The sequence below is a fragment of the Peromyscus californicus genome, unplaced genomic scaffold, assembly GCF_007827085.1.
Source record: "Peromyscus californicus insignis strain IS unplaced genomic scaffold, ASM782708v3 Scaffold_10__1_contigs__length_136768540, whole genome shotgun sequence".
In the NCBI taxonomy this organism is placed as follows: domain Eukaryota; kingdom Metazoa; phylum Chordata; class Mammalia; order Rodentia; family Cricetidae; genus Peromyscus; species Peromyscus californicus.
Genome location: NW_026294391.1, coordinates 3,880,205 through 3,901,743, shown reverse-complemented (window position 1 = coordinate 3,901,743; position 21,539 = coordinate 3,880,205). Strand labels below are relative to the sequence as shown.

Genomic DNA, 21,539 nt, shown 5'->3' with positions numbered 1-21,539 from the left:
CACCCCAAGGCTTCCGGGCAGCCAGAGACTGTCCGTAGCATCCTCGCACACACCCGCCGCAGGCGGTGCCGGACCTCGCCCTGCCCGAGCTCTCCCCTCCCCCTCCCGAGCCCGCCACGGCTCCCGAAGCGACACCGCCCGGACCCTCCATTCTCTGCCGGTGTATTTAAGTAGCACAACCTAACCGGCTGCCCCCACTCCGTGACAACCCTTCTCAGGACAGACGCGCCCACCAGCCAATCACCGACTAGAACGGACGAGCATCCCGCTCCGGGGTCTGTGGCGGCCTCGGTGGGCGGGCTAAAGCAGCTAGCAAGTTGAGTGGAGCCACGGCTGACGCGAGTCAACAAAGGTCACGTGAAGCGAGTGGACCGCTTCGATTGGCTGCAGCAGTCGGGCAGGGAGGGGGGGGTCACGGCGGCGGCGTGGGGTTCGCTGTGTGACACAATTACAACAACTTTGTGCTGGTGCCGGGGAAGTTTGTGTCTCCTACGAATCCCCCCCGAGCTCCCGATCCCCGCGCTCTCCGGCCATTCCCGCCGTCCCTGCCTGTGGCTGCCCCCTTCCCGCCCCCGCGATGTGACCCTACAGCCGAGCCGTCGCCGCTACCGACCCAGTGGCTCCATAGCCCCTGCTGCCGCTGCCTTCACCTCTACCGCGTTGGGATTTTTCGCCGCCGCCTTTCGCGGCGGAGGAGGAGGCAGAGATAAAGTTGGTGTGCCGGTCCCGTGCGGAGATTGGGAGCGTCGTTGCGAGCCCCGGCCCGGGGAGGGGGGCAGTCGGCGTTGGAGTTGTGAATTCGCTGCGTTTCCATGAAATCCTGCGGAGTGTCGCTCGCTACCGCCGCCGCCGCCGCCGCTTTCGGTGATGAGGAAAAGAAAATGGCGGCGGGAAAAGCGAGCGGCGAGAGCGAAGAGGCGTCCCCCAGCCTGACAGCTGAGGAGAGGGAGGCGCTCGGCGGACTGGACAGGTACGGGGCGCGGGCACCGGCCGGGGCGACTCGGGACAGGCAGGCGCCGCTCTCCGCGGAGGCCGGAGCGTGGCTCGTCCGTGGTGGCGGTGGGGCGGGCACCTCGGCTTGGCGCTCTGGGCGCCGCGCCGACGCCGGGGCCTCGGGCTCTGGCAGGGACCGGTCGGCGGCGTTGTAGGAGCACTAACGAGCCGCGTGTGTGTCTCTCCGCAGCCGCCTCTTCGGGTTCGTGAGGTTTCATGAAGATGGCGCCAGGATGAAGGCCCTACTGGGCAAGGTAAGGCAGCTGCGGGCCGGAGCGCGGACCCGGTCTCTCGGGCCAGAGGCGCGCTTGCCCCGGGCCCCGCGGCGGGGTCACCACTCATTGTGGCCTCGAACGACGGCCGAGGGTCTTCTGGAAAACTATTTCCTGCCCCTGCGCTCCCCGCACCCCCTGGTGCCTCGCTTGCTCTCTTGAGAGATCACTTCTCTTGCAACCGGAGGAACAGAGGCAGCAGCGCATTTTGGGCCGAGCTCATGTAGGGCGACCAAATTGCTTCCGATTTTACCGCCCTTGGGAGCTAGGCCGATGATCTCCGAGGTGCCTCTGGAGGGTCGTGAGATCATAAACGGGTGCAGATTTCCCTAAATTCTCGGTTTGTTACCTCCCCTGGTTTTTAGGCTCTTCCTTTAGTCGGGCTGTTCGAGATGTCTGCTCTTACCCAAACATTTTGGGATGGCTTCTTTTCTCTGCTCCCTGATGGGGGAAGTTGTACGTAGTTTAGGTCGGTGAAGAGTTTGCATTGGGTTGTTGACATGTGTCTCAATTGCTATGTGCTTTACCTGAAGTTAGGTGACTTGTTTACTTTTTGGGTCTTTCTGCCGTAGATCTGCCACAGTTATATGTGAGTGCGTTTTCTGGAGCTTCGTTTCCTGTGAGTCTGGCAGGGACGGTTGGGGAGGATTCGGGGTGTAGTCTCTGTTTATTTGTGTGGAAAGTTGTTGGTACTGTCATTTAGTTAAGTAATGGCTGCTTCTATCGGCCCAAGATGGCGGGACAGGGTGGGAGGAGAAAGTGAAGGGGGGGGGGGCGTTGCGGGAGGGAGGAGAGGTAAACATGGAAATAAATAGTATCGAAGAATAGGCCTCTCCTTTGGAGTGTGTTGCGCGGTGGTTAATAAAAATTATCATAGGTTATTTGCATGCAGATTTTTTGTACCCTTCTCTAGCTTGGAAACAGCATGCATAAGCCTGGTAAATGCTTATCAACCTGTAGCACATTTAGTTACCCATCGTAAGCTATTGAACAAAGGCTGGAGTCTCGTTCTGTCTGCTTTAGTTTATATTTCCTGACCGAAGTGTGATTGGAATGGTATTAGGAAGCTTTCTTGTTAATTGGGACCCTGAAACTTGGAGTGTATATGATAGGTGTTGCATTCATTAGACATTTTCTTCTTTGGCGGAAATCTCTAGGTTTGCATTTGACACTTAGCTCTATTGTTGCAATTGAGAAGTTTAAGAAAGATGACTAACGCCTAACAGCATTTTTAAAAGTTGATTATTTTACTCCTTATTTTTTTTTTTTGCCTGCTTTAGCGGCATTGCTTTTTAATCTGTGATCACACTCGTTTTTGTTTAAAAGTATCTAAATATAAGAAGTTTTGATTGCAGACAATGACCAGAAAGCAAAACAGACATAATCCTTTTCAGTAAGTCCAGTTTCTTTGAATCGTAAGAACAGTTGAATTAAACTTTGACAATGTGGGTATTAATTTGCTTATTTAAAATTGTCGCTGGAAAAAAATGTACAGTGACTAGTTCTCAAATGATAGAAACGTCTGTAGTTGTTGGTCCTCTGTTTTTAAGGCTCCCCACAACCTATTTGAAGTATTTTATGTACAAAGACTAGATTACTGTGAGTTGTCATTCCAAAGTTAAAGTGTTCAAATTGAAGGGCCATTTTATTTTGGAGTGAACATTGCTAGTCTACATTGGGTTAGTAAAGTTGCTAGCAGGAAGAATTCATTTGGAAAAGTTTGACTAAATTTATTGCTTTTGGTTATGGTGATGAAGAAATAAGTGGAATCTGTTTTATGTACATGTGTAAAGTGCTAGTTCATAATTTCATATCTTAGAATGCTTGTAATCAGAATCACAGTGGGTGGTGCTTAACGTTGGATTATATTGTAATAGTGAAACCTACAGTTAACGTTTTAAAAATGGAGTATTTTCAAAATTTTCTAAGTGCATTATTTTTTCTGGTATTTGAATAAGTACCATCTTAAACATGAACAATTTGTGAAGCTTCATTTTATTTTTGGGAAGAATTATGACTTTATAAGTGTAGGGTAGTTTGATAAACTGAGTAGTATATTTGAGCTAAAAAAAATAATTTGTTTTGGCTCAGTGCTCCTTAGGGTCCTAGCTACTTAGATCAGGACCCAACAGCCTTAATGCGAAAACATTCTATATTTCCTTTGAACGCTCACATGGATCTTGGTTGTACCCTTATTAGCCTGAACATATCAGTAAAATATGTGATATAAATTTATGCTTCATAAAACGTAACCTTTCTTCTGTTTGAATTGGATTCTAAGTAGAATGAGTGAACTAGAGTCCTTGGAAAGAAGTATTGAATTATTTAGTTTTATCCATCGATGCTTTGTCCTGAGAATCAGTATTTTTGGACGTGAGGTTTGGGGAGTGGAATGTTGAGTTATGTTGGTTTCAGAATTATTTTCTTTGTAACTCTTTAAAAAAAGTGTTGGCTTTTCTCTAAGGTATGGGAGGGGTGCGTTCAGGCAGTTTAACTGAACACATAATAAATTGAATAATTCCTAGAATTCTTTAACTATTAATTATTTATTTAATTAATTATTTTGTTGCATTATTCCCAGAAAATTTTAGTCTGTGCTAAAAGGTATTTCACCTTTCTTGTGGAAATTTAGTCATTCTTTCTTGTTTTCAGAAAATTTTTTCCCCTTGTGTTTTTATTGTATCCTTAAAGTTTTAAAGTGCACATTTATAAATAGAAGTCTAAAAAGTTTTGGAAAACTAAAACCATTAAATAAGTGCTTTTTATTTGTTCCCAAACTTATTACTTTTTCCTATGTGAGGCTGCTGTATTCAGGTGATTGGTTCTTTTGTGATATCCCATTACTTAGAGTCATTGAAAGATGTTTTCTTTGCAGGATTGTCTTTGATATATAGTATGGTGTTTCGGATTTAAAAAATTTAATACAGTATTTTTGTAGTAATACCTTAAATAAGGCTGTAAGGAACTAGAACTTGCTTTAGAATTCTTGTAATATAGCATGACCTTTAAGTTTTCTTCTTAATGCTGACCCTTAATTTTTTGATAACTTAATTATTCATTATTATTATTATTTATTTATGTCTGTGGATGTTTTGCCTGTATGTCTGTCTGTCTACCAGTTGGGTGGTGACTGATGAGGCCAAAAGAAAGCTTCTGATCCCTTAGAGAACTGGCAGTTGTGAATTGCCATGTGGGTCCTTGGAATTGAACCTGGAACCTTTAGAAGAGCAGTCAGTGCTCTTAACCACTGAGCCATCTATCTCTCCAGCACTAATAATTCATTATTTTTTTTCCTAATACAGTGGAGTTACTGAGAAATAATTAAGTGAAACATTTTAGCAGAAATTAACTATGCTCACTTCCGTTTACAGATTTGAAAACTTTTTGGGGTATACTTTTTAATTAGATAAGGATTTGAGTTAGGCATATATAGAGAGAAGAAAAGTAAAGAGTATAAGTATGATAATACTGTGTAGTATCATTAGAGTAATAACATGGCAGAGGCCTGGGGAATGTGGCTCTGTTAATCTGGGGTATCTTATTTGTGTGTGAGGTAATATATCACTAAAATATATAACTGTGGAGCTGGAGTGATAGCCCAGAAGTTAAGAGCCAGTACTGCTCTTGCAGAGGACCCGAGTTTGGTTTCCAGCACCAACATTGGACAACTTACAATAAATATCCTTAGAACTCCAGCTTCAGTGGCTCTGATCTTTTTCTGGCCTCTGTGGGCATCTGCACCTTACATGCACACACATACTACACATAGGCCCACACACAGACTCACACAATTAAAAATAAGAGAAATATTTAAAATGAAATACATAGCTTTTTTGTTGTCACATTTAGTGTGTAAGTGGTGGGGGCCGGGGAGGCAGGAGAGGGAGAGGGAGAGAGCACGCCTGCATGCAAGCATGCAGGCTAGAGCATGCACACTAGCAAGCACCAATGGAAAGTCAGAGGACTCCTTGTTCTTGCCTCTCCCTATGTCACCAGGATTGAACCCAGCTGGTCAGGCTTGGCAGTAAGTGATTACTGGCTGAGCCATATCCCAGGCACTATAGTTGTTTATTTTAAACAATTGTATTGTTAAGTTTGTCTTAAGTATTCTGGTTGGATTTCTTTTTGATAGTTCTTTTAATAGAAAGATTTTATAGAATCCTTAGGAATTATAAATTGCATCATTTGAAAAATTAAGAATCTATTCTTAAAGTGATATTAAGAAAATACTTGTCATTTTTATTTTGGCGGGTGGGTAATGAAAATAGTTTAAGATCCACTGAAGCATATGTTTTCTTAAACTTGGTTTTACATATATGAGGAAATTATTAGGTTAGTTTTAGAGGTGTCTTTTTTGTGTTATAATATTTGGATTATTGGTGATGTGTGAAAACAAATGTGTACTTTCTGTTTGTAAGGACTTAAAGGGGATATTCATTTCCAGTTCTAAAGAACTTTAGTGTTTTGGTTGGAAAAAGTAGTTGTAGAAATAGTACCATGAGGGCTGGGGAGGTGACTCATCAGGAAAAGGCACTTGTTGCCAATCCTAAGGTCTTGAGTTTGATCCCTTCGAACTACATGGAGGAGGGAAAGAGAACTGACAGAGAACTGACTCCCCCCCCACCCCAAAATAAATATACCTTGTGCTTGGGAATTAGATTTTTAATTTGATGGATTTCTAAAAATGTTTTCTAGTTTGGAAAATTATCTTCTAAACAATTATAGTCAAAATTGCTTGGACAAAATTTTGTGCAGTTACTTACATGTTTGCAAAAATTTTTTGGTATGTTCCCTGCAGCAAAATTATTGTAAGAGATTACAGAACATGTTCACATGTCTGTCACAGAATAGAGTTGCAGCAATACATATGTAGACACTTGTTTTGTTTTGTTTATTTGAGACAGGGTCTTACTCTAGCCCCAGATGACCTCTAGGCAATCCTGCTGCTTCAGCCTCCTTAGTACTGGGATTTATAAGAGTGAGCCATAAGAGTGCTTGGCTGTAAACTGGTAATTTTAAATTTCTGTTTTTTTTTCATTCAATAGATTTTCTGCAGGCTCAGTTACAAAAGACAAGGCAACATTTGACTCCTTTACATAATTTAGGATGTTAAAAACTGGTTCAGAGGTAAATTTCTGTTACTTGATTAGAATGTTGGGTCACATACTTAAGGTCGGCAGTCTTCTGACTTAGATCATGTAACATTTGGTTTTGTTTATATTTATTACCAATGTTCTGCATATTTGAAAGGGGTTTTTGTTCATTTTTGCTTTGAAACTCAGTTATGCTTTGAGTTCTTTGAAATTGATGTTAATGACTGATAACACTGTATGTTATTAATATTTTTGAAATGTGGTATCCAGGGAGCTAATTTATGTTAAAAAATAAAAACAAAAAAAACTACCACATCGTCCAATAATTGAAATGATGATTCGCCTACTTATGGCCTACATGTAATTATTTGCACACTATTTAATTAATGGAGTTTATTTAATGAATGCATAATTGATAGTCATGTGTTCATACTGAAATTTGACATATAATTGCATATGCTTTCTATATTGGTTTGTAAGTTATAACGGTAATATTTGCACACCAAGTTCAAGTGGTCAGTGTAGGTAAAATACGAAGGTGATGTAGATATCACTATGTTAAACTTGAAATTCCTTAAGTGGGGCGAGATTAGCATAAGGATAACTGGCCCATGAATATCAGTGGCAGAAGCACAGTGCCTAATACTCTGAACATTTGTAATAAAGGTCAGTTTAACAGATTACAAGGCTCTTAAAAGGATGGGAATTTTTCTTGGAGATACTAATTCTCAATTTAGATAGTAACAGGTTGCTTCTTAATTTTGTTTAGGAAAATAATCTAAAAATCAGATTTTATCTTTTTCAGCTCTGCAAAGGATGATCTATGTGTTATGTACCTCATGACCTTTCCTTGTAGTAATACATACTTTTCTTTGGGTTCTTAAATGAGTTTGTCTGCCAGCTTAAAAGATCTTTGACAGTTTTGGAAGGATAATCACAAAGTAGTTAAGTAATCACTATTTTGGAGTGCAGAACACAACTGAGGAGATGGATTTTGAATTTTACTTTATAGAGTTCATTTCTCTCATGTAAGAATTTTTTTTTAGATTTATTTATTTTATGTATGAATATTTTACCTGCATGTATGTATGTGCACCACATGTGTTCCTGGTGTCTTCAGAGGTCAGAAGAGTTTATTGGATCCCCTGGAACTGGAGTTACAGATGGTTGTGAGCTGCCAGGTGGGTGCTGGGAACTGAACTTGGATCCTCTGCAAGAACAACAATACTCTTAACGACTGAGTTGTCTCTAGAGTTCCTTATTTTTATTTTTAATTATGTGTGTATGTGTCTGTTTATAGGTTTGTTCACATGAGTGCATTGTCCCTGAAGACCACAAGAGGGTGTCAGATCCCCTGGAGCTGGAATTCAAGTAGTTGTGAATTGCCTGATGTGGGTGTTAGAAACTAAACCTGGTTCCTCTGCAAGAACCATATGATAGCTTTCTTAAAATATATATATACTTTTTTTTCCTCTCAAGACAGAGTTTCTCTGGTTTAACAGCCCTGGCTGTCTTGGAACTCTTTCTATAGACCAGGCTGGCCTCGAACTCACAGAGATCCACCTGCTTCTGCCTCCTGAGTGCTGGGATTAAAGGCGTGTGTCACTACCACCCGGCTAGACTTGTTTTTATTTTATGTGTATGGGTGTTTTAATTGCTGGTGTGTCTGCATACCACACAGGTACAGTACCCTGGAAGGCCAAAAGAGGGCATTGGATCCTCTGGAACTAGTTACAGATGGCTTGTTAGTCACTATATAGGTGCAAGGAACTGAGCTGGGATTCTCTGAAAGAACAAGTGCTTTTAACTTCTGAGCTATATCTTCAACCCCTCTTGTCTTTCTTTTGAGCATAGTTTGCTATGTAGTACAGGCTGACTTTGAACTCGGGATCTTCTTGCTGCAGCTTCCCGAGGGCTGGTTGTTTTTTAAACTAGAGACATTTAAAAATGATACAGCACTGTGAGAATATTACAGCATTTTTTAAAAACTAAAGATAACTTTAAATTTCTATTTTTATAGTTCAAAACCATTTTTAAGTGCTTTACAGCATTTTGTTACATGACAAGTTGGAATATTTCTGAACTGGGTGGGGGAATAGTAGTGAATGAAGTACAGACAGGAGATGCGCATGCAGTTTAGGTGTTTTGTGATAGTCACTGTATTCATTCTCCATTTTCCTCTTTAGCATGTTTTATTATTACTTTTTTTTTTTTTTTTTTAGGATATCATACATGGATACTCTAGTGACACCATTTCTCCCCTCCATGTTCAACTTTTCTCATGTCCTCTCTTTTTCAACTTCATGGCCTCTTATCTTTAGTTATTATATATCTATATTATATAAATTTATAAATAAGACCTGCTGAGTTTGTCTAGTGTTGCTCATATGTTTATGCATTCAGGAATTAGATAACCTATCAGGAATCTCATCCCTGGAGAAGATGGATTCTTTCTTTCTTAGTAGCTGTGGTTTGTTGCTTTTCATCTAGGGGGTACCTTTTAGAATTTCCTTACCAGTTTGGCATGTCACTTGGTGTTGTCATTATGCTGGTCTTGTTTAGGCAGCCATAATGTTGCTATTTCATGGGTGAAGCTTCCCTGTCATAGAAGACATTGTCTTGCATACATCCTCGTCTTTTGGTTCTTACAGGCAATCTTTCTGTCCCTTCCTTTGTATTCTGTAAGCCTGGGGTATACGGGTTGTGTTGTAGATGTATCCATTGGAGCTAGGCATCCATAGTCAGTTCTCTGCATTTTGATCAAGTGAAGTATTTTGTAATAGTTTCTGCTGCAAAAAGACCTGTCTTTGATAATGGTGAGACCTACAGTTACTTGTGGGTATAAAGGTAAGTATTTAGAATGTGGTTAGAGATAATACTGGTTTAAGAAAGTGGCAATACTAGGTTCTTTTTTATAGTCCACAGCCTCACCAGCCATAGGTAGGTTTCTAGTATCAGGCATTATTTCCCTCCTTGTTGAGCAGGCCTTACGTCCAATTAGACAGCTGTTGGTTATGACCAAAATACAAGTGCCACTCTTGTACCTTTAGAGATATCTTGCCATGCTGATCATTGTTGTGGATCATAGATGTAACAGCTGTGTAGAATTATTGGTTGTTTCCCTCCTTCCCTTGGAAGCTTGCATAGCACTTTCACACTTGTCATTCTGTTAATGTGTTCTTGGGTTTTTATCTGGTATTATTTGTTTTCCATGTGGTAGTATAATTAGTAGAGCTACCCAGTTTATTCTCAGGAAGAAGGTTGGACTTTTGTTATGGTTAAGGGTATTATATAGATCATCTAGTTCTTTCTAACTTAGAACAATGGAAGAAATTGTTTCAAAGGACAGTTTTTAGGGTTCATTTATTACAATATATCATTAGATCCTATATGGGGAAAACTAAGTTTTTAAGGAAAATTTTCAGTATTTTCAAAAATAGAGAAGGTCAACCAATCAGCTAAGTGACATTCATCTATCACCTACTTCGACAGTTTTCAATCCTTGGCCAATCTTGTTTCATGTGTATCTTGTTCCTTACCTCTGTTATTTGCAGGCAAGTTTGCAACATTAGTGCCATTATTTAGCCCTTAGGTAATTGTGTATAATGTTCTTAATAACATCTAAAAATGATTTTTCTGTCAAAGACCATTGCCCCCTCCCCGTCTTTTGCTGTATAAGAATTGAGAATAAATTACTTGGAAAATGAGTAGAATGCAGATCAGATAGGTAGCTGAGTTTATATGGATTTGTGTTTTGATATTGTGGTAGTAGTCTGTGTTAGACTATTATGTAGTATGTGACAGAAATAATTTTCCCAAAGAACTTTGGGGCTTAGTTGCTTAAGTTTGTTCAGATAGTTTCTATATTTAGGGAAAATACGTTTTCAAGATACAGTGATTAAAATAAATGTTTTACATTTTTGGGTTTCAGATATGATAATTAGAAAAACCACTTCAATGATTTGTGAACCATTTGTTGTATTGTTGGGGGGAGTTTGTATCAGTTTTGGAGACAACTTCTGGCCTGTTTGCTACAGTTTGGGAGGACAACAGACTGAGAATATAATACAGTAAATAAAATATTATGAACTCTCAAATGATGGTGCAACTTTGACCTTTCAGAAATTTATTATGGATAGTTTAAACTGCATTATAGCTATTGTAGATATAAGTTTAATGAACTCTTGAATCAGGGGAAATGATAGAACTAGTAGTTGGTTTTATAGTAATATTACTGATGGTGGGGGGATACACTAGGTGTTAAGTACTAATTGATAAATAGTAAGTAATATGTAGATTTTAGGTAGAAATCTGCTGCCATCTGCCAAATCTGTGATGCTTAGGCAAGTATCTTTCAGAGGCTCAGTTTTCCCATTTGTAAAATGGAATTGATAATAGATTTCCTGTGTGCTATTGGATTTTGTGTTTTGGAGAAAAAAATAGTGTATGTTTAGCTTTGTGCTTGTAATGGAAGATGCTTAGTACAAGATAGATGTTATAGGAAAAGACAATTAAATTTAAACTAAAACTGTGGTTTAGTTATGAGCTAGAAGAGGTGGAGGCAGGTTTGAAAGCTCTCGTGAAGACTTTTGGCTTTAAGGTTTTTGTTTGCTTTTCCTGCTTCTCATTTGTTTCCACTGCAAGGAGGCTCTGGTCTAGATTTTCTTTACTTAATCCTGGTCCCAACTTGTATATACACTTGACTATGTCTACCTGATGTGTAGTTTTTTGAGGGCATCGAATATGGACAAACTGAATTTACCATTGTCTTAAATGTTTTTTTACCTTTGTAAATGTCACACACATCTGTCATCCCAGAAATCTTGGAATAGTCACAACACCTCTTTTAACATATTAAGCCCTAATAATCACCAGAGTGTGTCATTTCTACACTGCAGATCTCAAATCTACTTATCCTATTGCAGCCACAATTCTGTCTTTGATGTTCAGGTGTCTTCATGCAGTTTTTTTTTTTCTTTTTCAAATAAGTATATTTGCACATAGTACAACATTGAAAAGTTATAGAAAGGATATTAGTAAAAAGATCTTTTTTTTTCTAAGTTACCTCTCAAAAAGTTACTGTTTTCCATAGAGTTACTGTTTTCTCAAAAAAAGTTACTGTTTTCTCAAAAAAAAAGTTACTGTTTTCTCAAAAAGTTACTGTTTCCAAAAAGTTACTGTTTTCCATAGCAGCTGCTAAAAGGTTTGCTAGGTAACCTTTCATAGTATTTCATCACAAACATGAACATAATTGTGTTGCATGTTCCTCATATATTTGAGATCACAGTGTATATGTTTTATTAAACTGTTCTGTTAGTTTTATTCCTTGCCATATGAAAATACTTTTATATTGAATTGTGTTGCTTTTCAGAGTTGTCTAGTCATTCACATAGTGAGATGTTCATGGGATTGATTTGGTGATTTTTCGTTACTTTGGTTTTTGAAATTTTTCTTATGTTTTAATGTGGTATTGAATGTAGAAATGCTTCAGGATGTACAGTTCATAATTGAAAATGTGTTCCTATATTTTACTTAAGATAACAATAGCTTAACATATGCTAAGAACTCTCCAATTGGAATAATTGGTGATTTTTGCCTCTATATTTTGATTTTATTGGTGTGATTACCAGGTTTCATGAATACTAATTTGAGTCATTTCTTGGGTGTGTATGTATAGAAGTAACCATAGTTGTTGCTACTTAATATCTTGTATTTGTGAGAGTCATTCATTTTCATGTTTTATTCTTTATTACAGAAAGGAGAAAATAAGTTTACATTCTTGATTAGTTGAAAAAGTTACAGTTCTTACTGTATTACTTATTTCACTGAAAGATACTTTGGTTTTCATCACAAATTAGCAATAGGACTAGAATGTTGCACTTTGCTTTTTCTAAGTTCTTAACCCTTTGTTTTATAGGGCCCAACTAATATTGAATTCTCTGTATTAATGAATTCTCTCCTGTGTGCATGCATGATCCTCTGGACATCACTGGGGAATTGGTTGTCTCCTGCCTTGTTGGGGCAAGGTTTCTTTTTGTTTTTCCTGCTGTGCTACGTATATACTCCAGGCTACCTGTCCTGGGACCTTCTGGGTTCATCTCCTGTCTCTGTCTCCCATTTCACTTTAGGAATGTTGAGATTGCAGATGTATCTTGCTTTTTATGTGGGTTCTGGTGTCAAACTTGGATTGTCAGGATTGCATATCTATCACCTTTAACCTGCTGAGCAGTATTCCAGAATGGCCCATAGCCAAATGATTTCTGAGATGTGCATGGATAAGAAATATCACATTGGGCTGGAGAGATGACTCAGAGGTTAAGAGCACTGACTGCTCTTCTAGAGGTCCTGAGTTCAAATCCCAGCAACCACATGGTAGTTCACAACCATCTGTAATAAGATCTGGTGCCCTCTTCTGGTGGGCAGGGATACATGCAAACAGAACATTGTATACATAATAAATAAATAATCTTTTAAAAAAAGAAATGTCACATTTAAATGGCTAGATACACTACTGATGCTAGGCAATTGGGTGTTACAAAAGAATCACTTGGCATTAGTTTTTAGGTACTTTCTGATCCATTGAAAGTTTTTACTGCTTGGTTTTGTTTAAATGTAGATTTGTATTTATGATTATATTTTGATTATAGTTTATCTATAAAGGTAGAGTTGGAAGATTGTAAGTTAGAAAAAGAGTATAATTTCTAGGAAGTTATAGTTAGGAACTCTTTTTTTTTGTTTTTAGACAGGGTCTCACTGTGTAGCTCTAGCTGTCCTGGAACTCACTGTGTAGATTAGGCTGGCCTCGAACTCTGAGATCCTGCTTTTGCCTCCCAGTACAGTTGCATATGTTTTAAAAAATATTTATTTTTATTTTATGTGTATGGGTGTCTGTCTGTGTATTTCTGTGTACTGTGTGCGTGCAGTGCCCTCAGAGGTTAGAAGGTGGTGTTGTATCCTCTGGAACTATTGGAGTTACAGATGGTTGTGAGCTGCCATGTGGGTGCTGGGAACCAAGCTCAGGTTCTATGGAAGACTTAATACACCATTGAGTCTTCTCTCCAGTGTCATGTCCCATCCCACCCCCCACCCCCCTTTCTTCCTGCTCTAGCCACTTATGCTGGTATTACAGTTGTGTGCCACCACACATGGCAACATCTGTCATATCATTTTTCATCTTTGTATCTTTTTTTGGTGAAACATTTATTCGAGTGTTTTCTCTGTTTCTTACTTGGATAGTTTCCTTTTTTACTATTTGGCTTTGAGCTGTTTAAGTGTCTTTTGGAAATGCTGGAGATAAAATGTTAGAGACTGGTGTATACTGAGCAAGCATTCTATTGCTGGCTAAACCAATGCCCTCGGCCTGAGGGATCTTTGTACTGTACTGTACCCTTGAGAAAGAATTTCTCATTGTATCTAGAGTGCTCCCCCCTCCCCAAGGCTGGCTTGGGTGTCCCAGCAAGCCCCAGCAGTGTCACCCCACCTCCCCAGCACTGGGAGTTACAAGTGAGTACCTCTGTGTGTGGCTTTTATGTGGGTATTGCAGTCCAGAACTCAGCTCCTCATACTTGTCAGGAAGTGCTTCTCTCCAGTGAGCCCCAGCTCTAAAATTTGTAATAAATATACTTTTTTGTGTTTATATTTGAATAAGATGTGAGGTTTAGGTTGAAGTTTATTTTGTTTTTGTTGTAATATGTTTAGTTACTCCACCCCTATTTGTTAAAAAGGTGATATTCTTTTCCATCTAATTGCTTTGTATCTGTCAAAAATTAGTTAAACATAATTTTAGAGTCTTATTTCTTCTGGGTGCTGTATTCTATTTTATTTGTTCATATATCTGTTCTTCCATTAGTATGATTATGATAGCTAAATCTAAGCTGTAATATCAAATATTGTAATTCTTAGCACTTATTCTTCTTTGTCAGTATTGTTCTAGCTAGTCTGAGGCCTCTTAAGAAATAAATAATTGTTCTGTATTCATTTAAAAATAAGCTTGAGGGCCTATGAGGTGGCTCATCAGTGGGTAAAGGCGCTTGCTACCAAACCTGATGACCTAAGTTAGATAGATCCGCAAGATCCACATGGTGGAAGGAAAAAAACAGCTCTTGAAAGTTGTCTTATGATCTTCATAAATGTGGCCTAAGGCACATACACTCTAAATGCACTAAAAAAAAAGTTGATATGAATTGCAGTAACTATATATCATAGGAATTACTATGTTGTCTTCCATTTCCCAAGTTTGAGGTGAGTTTTCATTTAATTAGGTTCTTTGTGACTTATTCCATGAGTATTTGTTAAATTTATACCTAAGTGTTTCATTTCCTTTGAAACAAGTATAAATTATGATTGTAGATCTGAATTGAAGATCACAATTTATACTTACTTCCAACTGTGAAACTGTGATGATAGATCTAAAGTTTTTAAAAATTTTGTGTGTGTGAGTGTGTGTGGGTGTGTGTTTCTTGGCTGGGCATCAAACCTAGGACCTCATGCATGGTAGGTAATTGCTCTGTCACTGAACCATACCCCTCATCCCTGTGATGTATTAAATTTTATATTAATTTTTTTTTTGTGTTGTATACCTGTGTGTGCCTACTCATGCAGGCACTTGTGGAGGACAGAGGTTGATGTCAGGATGTCTTTACCTTAGTTTTTGAGACACTTTATGGATTTGTATAGACCGGCTAGCCGATTGTGCTTGTTTTTATGTGGGCGTTGGAGATCTGAACTCATGTCCTCATGATTACATGGCAGACCCTTTTTTTACCAACTGAACCATCTCCCCACCCTAGTATGTGTGTGTGTGTATATATATATTTTTTGTTTATTTTGTGTATATATATATATATATATATATATTTTGTATAGTAACCTTGATCACACATTATCCTAGTAAGTTTTATTATTAAAGATTCCTTGTGTGATATTCTAAGTAGAGACTCATGTTACCTGTAAGTATTAAAGTTTTATTTTTTTCCTTTCTAACCTTTTTCAATGTATTATTCTTGCTTCATTGCAGTGACAGCGTTTCCAGTAGGTACTGTGTTGAATAAGAATAGAGGCAGTGGACATCTTTTCCTTGTTCTTGAAGATAGAGGGAAAAATTCAGATATTTGTTGTAAAATATGTGGTAGAACTAAAAAAAAATCTCTAAAATTACATTTATTCTGTGTGCTTGTGTGTGGGCACATGTGTGCAGATCAGGGGATGGTTTGTGGGAGTTGAGCTGGTTCTCTCCTTTCTATGATGTAGATCCTAGAGATCCAACTCTGGTTATCAGGCTTGGTGACAGGCACCTTTACTGCTGAGGCTGTATTAAAAAAAACAGCTTATGCTAGATTTTTTTAGTAGATGCACTTTATATAGTTGAGATGAGAAAGTTCTTGTATTTATTCTCCCTTACCCTGCTTTTTAACTGTGCAGGAATTTTTCTCATGAAAGTTGGATTTTGTCGAATGCCTTTTTTTAAAAAAAAAAAAATGGGTCATTTGATGTGGCTTTTTTTTTTTTTTTTTACCGTTTTCTTTAGTCTGTTGGTGTGATAAATGCTGAACCAGGTTTACATACCCAGAATAAAACTCAGTTGGTCTTCACATATACTTCATTTTGTACCTTGTTGAGTTACATTTGCTAATTTTTTGTTGAGTTTTCTGTCTGTGATCATGAAGAGGATGAATTCTGTTGAATTTCTATATTTTTGGTTTATAGTTTGGGATAGCATTTGTGTAGGTTTGGTATCAGGTTACTACTGTCCTCCAGAAAATGAGTTGGGAAATGTTTTCCTTTATTTCTGAATGAAAATGTGTGAAATGGGTTTTAATTTTTCAGTGAAATCATGTAAGCTTCCCTTTTGAAGCTATTAGGAATTCACCTGTAATAGTTCTTGGACTTTCTGATTGCCATCTTTGCTGAGTTTTGGTAGTTTGTACTTTTAGGGGAATTGGTTTACTTTTTCTAAATTATTGGGTTTGTTATCTAGGAACATAGAATTATTATTTTTTATTGTCCTTTCAATGGCTATTTGATATTTGTAGTGATCCCTAGTTTCATTTATGACACTAAAAGATGTTTCAGGGTCTTTTCTTCATCTCTCTCTCTCTCTCTCTTTTTTTTTTTTTTTTGGTTTTTCGAGACAGGATTTCTCTGGGTAGCTTTGCACCTTTCCTGGAACTCGCTTTGGAGACCAGGCTGGCCTCGAACTCACAGAGATCCGCCTGCCTCTGCCTCCCGAGTGCTGGGATTAAAGGTGTGTACCACCACTGCCCGGCTCATTTCTCTTCTTAAGCTAGGAATTTAGATTATTTTGTTTGATGTTACAGTGTTAGCATATTACCTTTAATCACTACTTTGGCACTACTTTTAGCTAGTGCCTCACATATTCTGTAACAGTTTTCATTCAGTTTTATGATGTTTTAAATTTCTCCTGAGATTTCAGATCTCTTTGAGTCGTGGAGTATTAACAGCTTGTTTAGGTTATGAATATTTGGAGATTTTTTTCTCTTCGCTTCATTACTGATTTTTTAGCTTACTTCCATTGTGGTCAAGACGTTTTACTGTGTATAATTTCCAATCTCTTTCAGTTGCTGTCATTTGTTTTATGATTTAGGATATGTTTTGTTTTCTATTTGTGAATATTCCTGGGTGCTTGAATATGTATTCTACTCTCATTGTATAAACCCACATGACAGATGATGTTGGTTGATTGTGTTTAGTTCTTCTCTGTCCTTGCTAGTTTGCTGTCCAACATTTCTATGAATTGTTCAGTATGTGGTTTGGATGTCTTCATCTGCAGTTGTGGATTTGTGTTTGCTTCCTGTACTTTGAGGTTCTGTCATTACATATGTACCCATGTCTTTTGATGTGTTAATCCTTTTGTCAGTATTTAATGTCTCCCTTTGTTTTATTGGTGATTTCCCCTGCTCTGCTATCTACTTTCTCTTATTATAGACACTTTTGCCTTTTAAAATACTTAATTTTTACGTAGTATTTTTTTTTTTCCTTTTTTTGTGTGTGTGTATTGGCAGTAGAAGCCAGGGCCTTGCATATGTTAGGCAAGCACTCTGCCACTGTGCTATACTTCCCACTCTGGTATATATTTTTTTCTTTTTCTTTGAACTTACTTGTGTTGTCATATTGGAAGTAATTTTTTGCCCAGCGTATATGTTGTTAGACACTTAAATAAATTAACTCTTCCTGTCTCTTTTAATTAGTGTCTCTAGTTCATTTATACTTAAGAGTTTAAGCCTGCTATTTTATTTTGTTTCATGTGTGTTTTAGTTATGGTTTCTATTTCTGTGATAAAGACCATAACCAAAAGCAACTTGGGGACGAAAGGTTTTATTTTATATTACACTCCCAGGTAACAGTCCATCACAGAGGGAAGTCAGGGCAGGATCCTGGAGGCAGGAGGCCATAGAGGGGTGCTGCTTACTGGCTGTTCCTCACACTTGCTCAGCCTGCTTTCTTATACATCCATGGGAGATCCTACCTAGGGATGGCACCAACCAAAATGGACTACTTAAGACATTGTCCTATAGGCTTGCCCTTAGACTGATCTGTTAGGGACATTTTTCTCAATTGATGTTTTCTCTTCCTAAATGGCTGAAGCTTCTGTCAAATTGACACAAAACTAGTGAAAAACAGGTGAATATAGCCTCAAGGACCTATATAACAAAACAAATGAGCTAAGATTATTTTCAGAGTTTTGGAAAATGGGAGGATGTTAAGATTAAAAAAGTACTCAATGTAACAGTGGCTGAAAACTTTTCAAATTTGTTGAAACAGATTACACAGATACAAAAAGGCAAGTGAACACAAAATAAAACAAAACTGAAAATACCAGCACCAATATCCTAATAATTAAACTTTTGAAAAGCAGAGACAAAAAGATTCTTGAAAGTGACCAGGCAGAGATGCTTCATTATTTATAGGGGAACACTAATTTGAAGGAAGGCAGATTTCTCATTTGCAATCAGACAAAAACCAAAACAAACAAAAAACCAGAAGGTAACAATACAACCCTTGTCACACATACTGAAAGGGAAATCTGCACTTACATAGCCATAGTATTAGTGCTGAGTTTACACAAAAGCATATTACAGAGAAAGAGTAGGAAGGCTGAGTAGGGACAGGGCTATCGTCTGTCTTATACAAATGACTGCAGTAGAAGGGAGGAACAAAAAACAAATACCAGTCATTGACAATGAGATGTGGTAATAAATCTGAAGAGAAAGAGCTGAAGGATTGGGAAGTGATGCTGTTATGATGGAGCCAGGGTTTCCTTTTGTGGGTTCTTACTCTCCTGGATACAAAAGACTATCAAAACAGTCTGACAGGGAAGCTTAAGGACACAGTCAAATTTCAAATTCTGTAAAAATCATAGTACAGGCCCAAAAAACTAGGGTAAGGTGAGTAAATAAGACATGAGTCCTGAGAATCCAAGTGCATGGATATGGACTTGGCTGGCCATCTTTTCCTCTCAACAGTTTTAATGTGTCATCCCACTGGTTCCATGGTGTCTGATAAAGGAATCAAGTTTTTTTTTCTTTTTTTTTTAATTCTGTATGTGATGAGTTGCTATTTTGTTGTTGTTCCTTTAAAGATTCTCTCTTTTGGTAGTTTTACTGTAATGTATATTAATGTGCAGCTCTTTGAATTTAATCTACCTGGAGTCCACTGAACCCTCTGAATGTGAATTATTAACAGGTTATTTTTTTTTTATGCTTGAAATTTTTTAGCCAGTATTAAACTATTTAAATGTTCTTTCCTGTTACAATTCCTTTAAAAAAATAAAATTACATTTACTAATTTGTGTTTGTGTCTGAATAGAACTATCAAAATCCATTTGTTAAAATTTAATCCCCAATGGATGTCTCCAATCAAATTCCTCCCCTCAGAGCTCAGGGAATCCTTCACAAGGAGGCCCAAAGATTGTAATGAGTGTACGAGATAGAGGACACCAAGAAAGCAAGTCTCTCTAAATCAACATGAGCAAAACTCACATGAACTCAGAGACTGAAGCAGCATGCATAAGGCCTGCAAGTCTGCACCAGGTCCTCTGAATATATATTATAGCTTTCAATTTAGCATTTTTTATTTTTACACTTTATTCCCAAGTGTGTGAATGAGTGGGTCTCTGATTCCTGAGCCTTCTCTTGGGCTCTTTTCCTTCTGTTGGGTTGCCTTGTCCAACTTTGATGTGATGGTTTTTATTTTGTTATGTTTTATTGTTACCTCTTAGAAGTTTGTTCTTTTCTAATGAGAGACAGAAAGGGAATGAATCCAGATGGGAAGGGAAGTGGGAAGGAAATGGGAGGAAACTGAGAAGGGAAACTGTAATCAGAATATATTTTATGAGAAAAGAATCTACTTTCAATGAAAGGGGGAAAATGTTAGTTTAAAATAAAAATTAATCCCCAATGTAATAGTAGCAAAAGTTGGAGGCTTTATAGGAGGTGATAAAGATATGAGAGCTGAACTTTCATGAATAGGATTAATGACCTTATAATAGAATTAAGATTTTCAGCCAGGCATGGCAGTGCATGCCTTTAAACCCAGCATTTGGGAGACCGAGGCAAGGGGAGCCCTGAGTTCAAGTCTGATCTACAGAGTGAGTTCCAGGACAGCCAGGGAGACACAGAGAAATCCTGACTCCAAAAACAATAAATAGATAGATAGATAGATAGATAGATAGATAGATAGATAGATAGATAGATAGATAATAGTAAGGTTTTTCTCAAAGAAATAAAAAATTCTAAAAGCAGAAATGAAAAGTTTTAAATTAAGATTTTCCTATGACTTTTTTTCCCCCTAGCTATGTTGCCCAGGCTAGCCTTGGACTCAAGATTCTCTTACCTCAGCTTCCAGAGTGCTTGAGAATTTAACCATGAGCCACTACACTCAGCTTATCAATTTGACATTCTTTAAGACTTGTGTTCATTAACATGGTATAATAAATAGCTTTCAGCTAAAATTTTCATTTTGCAAACTCTGAGCACCAACAAAGTCAAGGAAAAACTTCCAATTCAATAAAAATTAAATAGCTTCAATCCTCCCAAGTCCTAACTCTTACAACCAAAAAATTCCTGGAAGTAACACAAGAAACATGGATAGAAAGTATCTGAACAGTGGAAAGAAAGCAACATATTTTTGAGATCTCAGGACCTTCCCTATTTCCAGGACAGAATATCGCTGCAGAAACTGATCTAGTACCATCAACCATAACAGAGTAAAAAAGAACTACAAGAAAAGCCAAAGTCCCAAGGAAAAGGCAGCTTAACAAAAAAACTTGTTCCTCCCTTCTACTGCAGTCATTTGTGTAAGATAGACGATAGCCCTGTCCCTACTCAACCTTCCTACTACTCTTTCTTTGTAATATGCTTTTGTGTTAAGTCAGCTCAGTTTTCCTTTTAGTGTTGTGGTCTGTAGCATGAGTCTTAACAGTTCTTATTAATAAAATCCAACCTGAGGCCAGTTGTTGGGTCAATGCTGGTAGGTCAGAGAGACAGAACAAGTCAGAGCTATCTCACCTCGCCAATTCTTCTGCTGGTCTTTTTTCCTCAGACTGGATGCTTCTGTGTCCTCATCCCAATGGCTCTCAGCTGAACTGCTGCTAGAAGCCTGAAAGCTTAACCAGGCCAAATGCTTAACCAGCCAAATGCTTCTAGTTTCTGGTCCTCACGCCTTATAAACCTTTCTGCTTTCTACCACCACTACCTGGGATTAAAGGCTGCTTTCTGGGATTAAAGGCCTGAGTCACCATGCCTGGCTGTTTCCAATGCGGCCCTGAACTCACAGAGATCCAGAGGGATTTCTGTCTCTGGAATGCTAGGATTAAAGGTGTGAGTGCCACCATTTTCTAGCCTCTGTATCTAGTGGCTGTCTGTTCTCTGACCCCAGATAAGTTTATTAGGATGCACAATATTTTGGGGAACACAATACCACCACATTTCCTCTTTTTGTCTAAAACTAAAAAAAGCCTTATACTAATACAAGAAAAACTATCCAATAAGTATATACAATATATACAGTCAAGATTACATTAACGATGTCTAGTCCATTAACATTTGACAGATTCAGATAAAAACTCCATTATATATATTAACAATGTCCAGTCCAGTAACATCTGATAAACTCAGACCAAAAAATTTTCATTACTTACCTTATTTAAAACAAGTAGTTCCTT

At 38.2% G+C, this 21,539-nt stretch overlaps 1 protein-coding gene across 9 annotated transcripts in view; it reads left to right on the top strand.

Moving 5' to 3' along the window:
* Positions 1–419: 419 nt before the first annotated feature.
* Kdm6a (lysine demethylase 6A) overlaps positions 420–21,539 on the top strand; it is a 153,068-nt gene continuing 131,948 nt past the window's right edge. For 5 of the 9 annotated variants that reach the window (XM_052735513.1, XM_052735169.1, XM_052735347.1 and 2 more), the window contains exons 1-2: positions 421–970; positions 1,184–1,247. In XM_052735513.1, coding sequence (XP_052591473.1) covers positions 813–970; positions 1,184–1,247 — 222 coding nt within the window. In that variant the 5' untranslated portion in view covers positions 421–812. Of the gene's footprint in view, positions 971–1,183; positions 1,248–21,539 lie in introns of all 9 variants that reach the window. The other 4 variants (XM_052735771.1, XM_052735677.1, XM_052735085.1 and 1 more) reach the window with 2 other exon arrangements.